Genomic DNA, 10,793 nt, shown 5'->3' with positions numbered 1-10,793 from the left:
GGCTGGACTGGGTTGAATCAGACGCTGTGGGCGTGGATTTGGATTTTTATGAACCAATCCAGGAAAGCTGGATAGGCTCTTGAGCAGTGCGGACCAATCAGACCTACCCACGACCGAATGGACGCTATCGGTCAGGCTGACTTGGCGAGCAGCGCGCATGATAACACAGTGGGGGCAGCGCTTGATAGACGCAGTACGTTAAAGACCACATAAATTGAGTTTACATTCATTAAAATATGGTATCTATTACTCCACTCGCCTATAAATTATTAAGTTATGTGCCGTTTCTGTTGGTTTTGCTTGATCTTCGATATGAAGGTAAGCAGCTACTGGTTGCATGTTTTTTTTTAGTTGTAAGTAACTTGGCTGATGTATTGAATTGTCACATTACTGTAAGTTATTCTATTGTTTAGAAATGTCTTAAATATCTTAATATGTTTTGGGTTTTACATATAGTGTACTAAATAGACTATAAAACATGATTTCATAGGGAATCTGGAGACTTTGGATTGGACCAAATTGTCAGGATCATTCAGCACTAATAACATAATATACTGATAATACAGAGATTTAACAACACAACAGAAACAATGTTTTAGGTTCATCTCCAGATCAGCTTTAATTTCCCAATCCATGCTCTAATGCAAGTTCTGAATGGTTTGTGTTGTGTATCATCTCAGTATTTGTATTTGTTTTACATCAGGACAGTTTTTTTGGTACAAAAATGGTAGAAAATATTGTGAAAATAATTTCAGTTTAAGGTGATCAGTTCTGATTTTTTAGTTTGTCCACCCCTTCACAGCATGTGCTTTAGAAATTCCCATAAAGGTTTAATGATGTTTAACTGGTGATCCTGCAGAACATGAAATGTGCTTTATTTATAATGTTTAGCATCTACACCGACCAGGCATGACATTATGACCACTGACAGGTGAAGTGAATAACACTGATTATCTCTTCATCACGGCACCTGTTAGTGGGTGGGATATATTAGGCAGCAAGTGAACATTTTATCCTCAAAGTGGATGTGTGTAAGGATTTGAGCGAGTTTGACAAGGGCCAGATTGTGATGGCTGGATGACTGGGTCAGAGCATCTCCAAAACTGCAGCTCTTGTGGGGTGTTCCCAGTCTGCAGTGGTCAGTATCTATCAAAAGTTGTCCAAGGAAGGAACAGTGGTAAACCGGCAACAGGGTCATTGATGCACATGGGGAGCGAAGGCTGGCCCGTGTGGTCTTATCCAACAGACGAGCTACTGTAGCTCAAATTGCTGAAGAAGTTAATGCTGGTTCTGATAGAAAGGTGTCAGAATACACAGTGCATCACAGTTTGTTGCGTATGGGGCTGCATATTCGCAGACCAGTCAGGGTGCCCATGCTGACCCCTGTCCACCAGCGAAAGTATCAACAATGGGCATGTGAGCATCGGAACTGGACCACGGAGCAATGGAAGAAGGTGGCCTGGTCTGATAAATCAAGTTTTCTTTTACATCACGTGGATGGCCGGGTGCGTGTGTATCACTTACCTGGGGAGCACATGGCACCAGGATGCACTATGGCAGAGGCAGTGTGATCCTTTGGGCAATGTTCTGCTGGGAAACCTTGGGTCCTGCCATCCGTGTGGATGTTACTTTGACACGTATCACCTACCTAAGCATTGTTGGAGACCATGTACATCCTTTCATGGAAACGGTATTCCCTGATGGCTGTGGCCTCTTTCAGCATGATAATGCGCCCTGCCACAAAGCAAAAATGGTTCAGGAATGATTTGAGGAGCACAATAACGAGTTTGAGGTGTTGACTTGGCCTTTAAATTCCCCAGATCTCAATCCAATCGAGCATCTGTGGGATGTTCTGGACAAACAAGTCCGACCATGAAGGCCCCACCTTGCAATTTACAGGAGTTTAAGGATCTGCTGCTAACATCTTGGTGCCAGATACCACAGCACACCTTTAGGGGTCTAGTGGAGTCCATGCCTTGATGGATCAGGGCTGTTTTGGCAGCAAAAGGACAATATTAGGAAGGTGGTCATAATGTTATGCCTGTAAACCACCACCAGTATTCAGATTCTGACATCATGGTGTACACTTTGGTTACATTCATGACAGGACAGGTAGTTACGGGTTACACATGATTTATCAGTTCAAGTTTAGTGTCAAACACCATCACAAACAGTTTTGTATCTCAAACTCATCTAACTTGCACGTCTTTGGACTGTGGGAGAAAACCGGAGCCTCTGGAGGAAACCCACGCAGACACGGGGAGAACATGAGAACTCCATACAGAATAGAACCGGACTGCTCCACCTGGGAATTGAACACAGGAACTTCTTGCTGTGAGGCGACAATGCTACTCACAGAGCCACCATGCCGCACACAAAAGTGAATTAAAAATGTTACAAAAACGAAATAATGAGATTCAATCATCCCTAGTTGGTGCTATGACTCTGTTATTGGTTATCAAGGTCCTGATCTGCCTTTAAGCTTTGTTCTGTCATTACAGAAGTGCTATGTGGCAGTGAGAACAGTGTGGAGAAACACCTGGAAATGGGAAAGAAGCTCCTGGCTGCTGGACAGCTGGCTGATGCGCTGTCTCACTTCCATGCTGCAGTAGGTGAGTTGACAGAAAGGGGTTCTAGACAAAACAACAACAGTCTATACATTTGCATCAAGATCTGCATTATCTGTTTTAGGAGTGGACAAATATTAGACTAATTGTCCATAATTTAGTCATGTTAAAGTCTCCGTTGCACTTGTGACCTTCACTGTACAGGTGCCATAAGCAGAAAGCAGGGCTTGCTGTTAATATAGCATGGAGATGACATGGAGACAGCCTCTCCCTCCACAGACTTACCTGCATGCCCTCTTGTTGGTGCTTCAACTGCGTACAGGAAGTATTCAGCAGGGGGAATCATCGACTGGCCTGTGACTATACAGTAGACGCTACATTAGATCCCCACAGCCTTGATGTTCTTTGGCATTAATGAGTCTTGAGTGCCCAACAACCTGTCGGCGACTTGTGGCTTGTTCTTGGTTTTGAGCAACCAAAATATGAGACTGCTCAGTCACACAGGAACCCTCAACTGCCTGCAAGGCTGGCTAATTACTTTTTTCACCACACCTTAGCCTAGTGGTTAAGGTACTGGACTAGTAATCAGAAGGTCGCTGGTTCAAGGTTGCTGCTGTTGGGCCATTAACCCTCAATTGCTCAGACTGTATACTGTTACAGTACTCTAGGTCGCTTTAGATAAAGGCTTCTACTAAATGCAGAAAATGTAAATGATTCTGTTCTTTCTATTACATATAGTGAAGTACTTGCTGATGCTGATAGCAATTCTCTACTAAGATCCTCACAGTACTCAAGCCTGTTCTCTGCGGAACAGGGAACATACATGAACGTGAAATGGTCCAGAATCGTTTGTGACCTCTATCCAGTGGCGTAACTTGGAGCTCATGGGCCCCAGTGCAAAAAAAATAAAAAAGTGGGATATTATATACAGTGGGGAAAATAAGTATTTGATCCCCTGCTGATTTTGTAAGTTTACCCCCTTACAAACACTTGAACAGTCTATAATTTTTATGGAAGGTTTATTTTAACAGAGAGAGACAGAATATCAACAAAAAATCCAGAAAAAAACATTAAATAAAGTTTATAAATTAATTTGTATTTAATTAAGGGAAATAAGTATTTGATCCCCTACCAACCAGCAAGAGTTCTGACCCCCACAGACCGGTTATGTGCCCATGAGGCACACAAATTAGTCCTGTCCCTGTATAAAAGACTCCTGTCACAGAATCAGTTTCTTCCGTTCAAATCTCTCGACCACCATGGGCAAGACCAAAGAGCTATCAAAGGACGTCAGGGACAAGATTGTAGACCTGCACAAGGCTGGAATGGGCTACAAGACCATCAGCAAGAAGCTTGGTGAGAAAGAGACCACTGTTGGTGCGATAATTCGAAAATGGAAGAAATACAAGATCACAGTCAATCACCCTCACTCTGGAGCTCCATGCAAGATCTCACCTGGTGGGGTAAGAATGATTCTGAGAAAGATGAGGTCAGTCCAGAATTACACGGGAGGAGCTTGTCAATGATCTCAAGGGAGCTGGGAGCACAGTCACCAAGAAAACCATTAGTAACACACTTCGCCGTAATGGATTGAGATCCTGCAGTGCCCGCAAAGTCCCTTTGCTCAAGAAGGCTCATGTACAGGCCCGTCTGAAGTTTGCCAATGAACACCTGAATGATTCAGAGAAAGCTTGGGAGAATGTGATATGGTCAGATGAGACCAAAATTGAGCTCTTTGGCATCAACTCCACTCGCCGTGTTTGGAGGCAGAGAAATGCCCAGTGGGGATGGTGTTCTTGGGGTCATATCCAGCATTTCTCTGCTCCCAGCTCCCTTGAGATCATTGACAAGCTCCTCCCGTGTAATTCTGGACTGACCTCACCTTTCTCAGAATAATTCTTACCCCACCAGGTGAGATCTTGCATGGAGCTCCAGAGCGAGGGTGATTGACTGTGATCTTGTATTTCTTCCATTTTCGAATTATCGCACCAACAGTGGTCTCTTTCTCACCAAGCTTCTTGCTGATGGTCTTGTAGCCCATTCCAGCCTTGTGCAGGTCTACAATCTTGTCCCTGACGTCCTTTGATAGCTCTTTGGTCTTGCCCATGGTGGTCGAGAGATTTGAATGGAAGAAACTGATTCTGTGACAGGAGTCTTTTATACAGGGACAGGACTAATTTGTGTGCCTCATGGGCACATAACCGGTCTGTGGCGGTCAGAATTCTTGCTGGTTGGTAGGGGATCAAATACTTATTTCCCTTAATTAAATACAAATTAATTTATAACTTTTATTTAATGTTTTTTTTCTGGATTTTTTGTTGATATTCTGTCTCTCTCTGTTAAAATAAACCTTCCATAAAAATTATAGACTGTTCAAGTCTTTGTAAAGGGGTAAACTTACAAAATCAGCAGGGGATCAAATACTTATTTCCCCCACTGTATATATAATATCAGTTTTATTCCATATACAGTGTATCACAAAAGTGAGTACACCCCTCACATTTCTGCAAATATTTTATTATATCTTTTCATGGGACAACACTATAGAAATAAAACTTGGATATAACTTAGAGTAGTCAGTGTACAACTTGTATAGCAGTGTAGATTTACTGTCTTCTGAAAATAACTCAACACACAGCCATTAATGTCTAAATGGCTGGCAACATAAGTGAGTGCACCCCACAGTGAACTTGTCCAAATTGTGCCCAAAGTGTCAATATTTTGTGTGACCACCATTATTATCCAGCACTGCCTTAACCCTCCTGGGCATGGAATTTACCAGAGCTGCACAGGTTGCTACTGGAATCCTCTTCCACTCCTCCATGATGACATCACGGAGCTGGTGGATGTTAGACACCTTGAATTCCTCCACCTTCCACTTGAGGATGCGCCACAGGTGCTCAATTGGGTTTAGTCCATCACCTTTACCTTCAGCTTCCTCAGCAAGGCAGTTGTCATCTTGGAGGTTGTGTTTGGGGTCGTTATCCTGTTGGAAAACTGCCATGAGGCCCAGTTTTCGAAAGGGAGGGGATCATGCTCTGTTTCAGAATGTCACAGTACATGTTGGAATTCATGTTTCCCTCAATGAACTGCAGCTCCCCAGTGCCAGCAACACTCATGCAGCCCAAGACCATGATGCTACCACCACCATGCTTGACTGTAGGCAAGATACAGTTGTCTTGGTACTTCTCACCAGGGCGCCGCCACACATGCTGGACACCATCTGAGCCAAACAAGTTTATCTTGGTCTCGTCAGACCACAGGGCATTCCAGTAATCCATGTTCTTGGACTGCTTGTCTTCAGCAAACTGTTTGCGGGCTTTCTTGTGCGTCAGCTTCCTTCTGGGATGACGACCATGCAGACCGAGTTGATGCAGTGTGCGGCGTATGGTCTGAGCACTGACAGGCTGACCTCCCATGTCTTCAACCTCTGCAGCAATGCTGGCAGCACTCATGTGTCTATTTTTTAAAGCCAACCTCTGGATATGACGCCGAACACGTGGACTCAACTTCTTTGGTCGACCCTGGCGAAGCCTGTTCCGAGTGGAACCTGTCCTGGAAAACCGCTGTATGACCTTGGCCACCATGCTGTAGCTCAGTTTCAGGGTGTTAGCAATCTTCTTATAGCCCAGGCCATCTTTGTGGAGAGCAACAATTATATTTCTCACATCCTCAGAGAGTTCTTTGCCATGAGGTGCCATGTTGAATATCCAGTGGCCAGTATGAGAGAATTGTACCCAAAACACCAAATTTAACAGCCCTGCTCCCCATTTACACCTGGGACCTTGACACATGACACCAGGGAGGGACAACGACACATTTGGGCACAATTTGGACATGTTCACTGTGGGGTGTACTCACTTATGTTGCCAGCTATTTAGACATTAATGGCTGTGTGTTGAGTTATTTTCAGAAGACAGTAAATCTACACTGCTATACAAGCTGTACACTGACTACTCTAAGTTATATCCAAGTTTCATGTGTATAGTGTTGTCCCATGAAAAGATATAATGAAATATTTGCAGAAATGTGAGGGGTGTACTCACTTTTGTGATACACTGTATGTCAGTGTTTGCTATATATTTCCTCTGGCTTGCCATAATACATGCATAATACTTGCAGACAATGAGGGGGGGGGGGGCAGTAAGGTGGGTGGTTGAGTTCATGTCGTGGAGGGGCCGCCCTACCATGGGCCCCAGTGCCCACCCCTGTAGTTACGCCACTGCCTCTATCCATGTAAACGAACTGTATCATGTCAGTTAAAAATCACGTCTGTAGCATAGCACTGGAACGTATATAAAATCCAATCCATATCATAACATGTATTTTGTGTGTAGATATAGACCCCCAAAACTACATGGCGTATTATAGGAGAGCTACAGTGTACCTGGCCACAGGAAAGTCCAAATCTGCTCTGCCGGATCTCAGCAAAGTCATCCAGCTTAAACCTGATTTCACATCGGTACGTTCGGCTCCATGCTTAACCAATGTGTCATCATTTTTTTTTTAAATGCTGACTGCTGACTGTATCTTTTGTTGACCCTCAGGCAAGACTTCAGAGAGGAAGCCTACTGCTAAAACAGGGCAAGCTCGACGAAGCCGAGAGTGATTTCAAGAAAGTGGTAAGTACAGTGCTGTGAAAAAGTGATTGTGCTCTGCCTGATTTCGTCTGTTTTTGCATATTTGTCACATTTAATTCTTTCATTCATTCAAAACAAATTAAATTTGATATAAGTGATCATTAGGTTTATGTAGTGTAGCCCTTTGCACAAGCAAAATGCAAATAATCACATATCACAAGCTCCATATGCAATATACTGCACACATTTTTTCATTCTGTTCTCTTATACTCATAAATATAAAGACAGTTAAAGTAATTGACTTTGCCTACCTTATGTTAATTAACTGAATATAAGAACAGCCATAAGTACAGTAATAACTACAGCTCCGTGTGTCACTACACTACACTGAAACTTGTGTTACACGTAAACATTTCTGTACACCAGGGTTTTTCAAGCAACCCACATTTTGTCCATGATTTTTTTACGTGACCCAGTCAAGACAAACAATGCATTTTACTCTCTGCTCTGCTCTGTACAATCAGGTCCCATCTGTGGTTTAGTAGATGTAACATAAAGCCTCTCCAAGTTTATTTATTATTATTATTATTTTTCTCTGCGACACATTGTTTTGCCTCGCGACCCACCTAAGGGTTGCAACCCAGAGTTTGAAAAACCCTGCTGTACAGAAACCATCGCTATTAACAGTTCTATATTACACCTGTGTCTGTACAGCAAGCAGATCTTCTTTTTTTTTTTTTTTTTTTGTTGTTGCATTTGTTTCAATTTTCCTCCCAATCTAGTCATATACAATTACCCAATTGCATTATGCTTCCTCTCTACCGATGCTGATCTCCACTGCTGATTGAGGAGAGCGTAGCTGTCACACGCCTCCTGTGACGTGTGCAGTAGCCGACTGTATCTTTTCACCTGCACGAGGCGAGTTCATATGCAGATCTGCTTTGTGTAGGGAGAGCCACACCCTGATCAACGCATATTTTTCCCCACCCCATGCAGGCGCCATCACTCAGCCAGCAGAAGTTGTAATTGCAGCCGCTCAGGTGGCGCAGCGGTAAAAAGACATGCTGCAAACTAGGGCTGCAACTATCGATTATTTTTGTAATCGAGTATTCTATCGATTATTCCAGCGATTAATCGAGTAATCGGATAAGAAATACTTTTGCTTTAACAAAGAGCAAAAACAAATACATATTAGATTAAATAAGACATGTTTCTTAAACCAAACTGTACATTTGTATTCCTTGCATACAGGACAGTTTAACATTTTTTAAATGCAAAAATAAATAAATCAAAAATAAATCAATTTACTTTTAAAATGTAAACAGGCAACCTGAAACATCAGGTCATCAAGTCATAAATAATAATAAACAAAAATACACGAACATAAGCCTGTAATTTGTGCAACTTTCAAAACTCAAAGTTTCAGCTACAGCTCACGCAGAACATAAAGCTTTAATATTTTGTTGGGAGGTTTTGTGGTGTTTGTAGGGGGATAAAAATCTGTCAGGATTGTGTCTCTAGATGAGGTAGATCTGGTGTGTGTGTGTGTGTGTGTGTGTGTGTGTATGTATGTGTGTGTTTGCCTAAATCTTCATAAAAGCCTGTGGTGGTTGAAACGAAGTAAAGTCAGTAAACATGAGTAAAGTAAACACGACGCTCTGATGGTGTGGATGTTATACTGAGTTTTAGTTTTATCAGCTTAAAATGATCTCAAACTTTCTGTGGTTTTCTCTGTCCAGTCTCCTCCTGTTCGCTATTTTCTCTGTATATTTTGCAGTCCGCGCTATCAAATCTCGGCTGCGTCCTAAACTGATACGTTCAGTTCGCAGGAGCGGCGAACGTGTCCAAATAAGTTGTTCATTAAACTGTCCGCAAAAAGAACCCAGATTAAGTCCTGTTAAGTTCTGTTTATGTTTAAGATATTTGGGATGCAGCCCTCAGATTCTTCACGTCACCTGCACACAGCGTTAAACACGCTGCGCAAAAGTGAAAGTCGTCCGTGTAAAACACCGTGAGCTGTATATGGTTGTGCGGATTAAACGATTCCTCGATGCAAAAAATTTGAATCGATGATTTTTAGTAATCGATTTACTCGAGTTACTCGAGGAATCGTTTCAGCCCTACTGCAAACCAGGGCTGGATTCTGAGTATGTAGTATCGAATCCAGCTCTGCTTCACCGGTTCGAAGCGGAGTGGCTGTATGAGCAACGATTGGCCGGTTGCTCAGTTGGTGGGGTGGGACAAAGAACCGGATGTGGGTCTCTCTCTGTCAGAATGCGATTACGACCTCTGCCGGCTGATTAGAGGCGCCTGCACAGGAGATGAGGAAGAGTGCCCTTAGGGTGTGTCTCTCCGCATGCAACGCTAGGCGGCGCCAAACTCATCAATGTGTGGGTGGCAAAAATGCATCTGGCTGCAGGGCAGGGTTCGGCATAGACAGAGAGGAAGCACGATGCAAATTGAACAATTGGATGCGCTAAAGGGGGGAGAAAAAGGGGAAAAATTAAAACAAATAAATAAATAAAAAAAAGAAGTTGTAATTGCATCAGTCAATCGTTGTTCATATAGCCGCCTAGCCCAGATGGCAGAGCTGAATTTCGACCCGACGAGTTCGAAATGTCAGCTCTGGTGTGCTAGCGTGTTTTACCACTGCGCCACCTGAGCAGCCAGCATGCAGATCTTGTCAAAATGCTCATCATGTGAAAGCAGCCTTATTAAGTACAAAACTTACAGTAGAAATTGTGTACACTTAGTGCACCCCAGTGTCATTATGTAACCAAAGTGTGTAAAACATGACGTTAATATCCAAATAAATAAATAAAAATAAAAAAGACTGACCTTGTACGTCCTTCATCCAGAAAAAAAGTAATACATTTGATGCGTCCTGCATCTATATCACTAATGAATCCGATTTCTCATTTTGCTGCTGTCTAGTTGAAATCGAACCCCAGCACCAGAGAGGAAGAGGAAGCCCAGAGCCAGCTGAAGAAATCTGATGAAATCCAAAGACTCGTGACTGAAGCCCAGAGCCTTTTTGATCGCAGAGATTACAGCTCAGCAGCATCGCTTTTGGACACAGTAATCGATGTAAGTTGAACTGCACTACACTGCACAATCAGTGACTAGGGTAAGGACGCTCATCCAGACATTTATTGGATTTTATTGTGTTAAAGTTTTCACAAAAGAGTGAAAAACAAGACCTAGTCAGCCTGGGTATCCCTGTTGGCAACGTTTAGTTCGTAACGTACGTGTGCTTGGATTAGGGGCACGGTGGCTCGGTGGTTCGGTGGTAGCACTGTCGCCTCACAGCAAGTAGGTCCTGGGTTCGATCCCCAGGTGGGGTGTTCCGGGTCCTTTCTGTGTGGAGTTTGCATGTTCTCCCCGTATCTGCGTGGGTTTCCTCCGGGTGCTCCAATTCCTCTCATAGTCCAAAGTAGAGATGCATGAGTACCGATACTGGTATCGGGTATTTGCCCGATACCGCGCTCATTAACTTGTACTCGTACTCGCAAACGAGGCTCCGATACTAAACATCCGATACCGTGTGCTTAGTGCACGTTGCTGTGTTATGCTTAGTTCACACTACATGATTTTTGCCCTGATTTTCGCTCGGCGACTGGTCGGCGCTAGATTTGCCAGCTCGTGA

At 43.3% G+C, this 10,793-nt stretch overlaps 1 protein-coding gene across 1 annotated transcript in view; it reads left to right on the top strand.

The window, feature by feature from the left end:
• The first annotated feature begins 236 nt into the window (after positions 1 to 236).
• The window catches only part of dnajc3a (DnaJ (Hsp40) homolog, subfamily C, member 3a), a 31,438-nt gene continuing 20,881 nt past the window's right edge, over positions 237 to 10,793 (top strand). The window contains exons 1-5 of the mRNA XM_063005335.1: positions 237 to 318; positions 2,502 to 2,612; positions 6,905 to 7,029; positions 7,115 to 7,189; positions 10,082 to 10,234. Of these exons, the coding sequence (XP_062861405.1) occupies positions 237 to 318; positions 2,502 to 2,612; positions 6,905 to 7,029; positions 7,115 to 7,189; positions 10,082 to 10,234 (546 nt within the window). The remainder of the gene's footprint in view (positions 319 to 2,501; positions 2,613 to 6,904; positions 7,030 to 7,114; positions 7,190 to 10,081; positions 10,235 to 10,793) is intronic.

This window comes from Trichomycterus rosablanca, chromosome 12 (assembly GCF_030014385.1).
Source record: "Trichomycterus rosablanca isolate fTriRos1 chromosome 12, fTriRos1.hap1, whole genome shotgun sequence".
NCBI lineage: Eukaryota > Metazoa > Chordata > Actinopteri > Siluriformes > Trichomycteridae > Trichomycterus > Trichomycterus rosablanca.
Note: the sequence above shows the minus strand (reverse complement) of the source record. Positions and strands in the feature narration are given on the sequence as shown.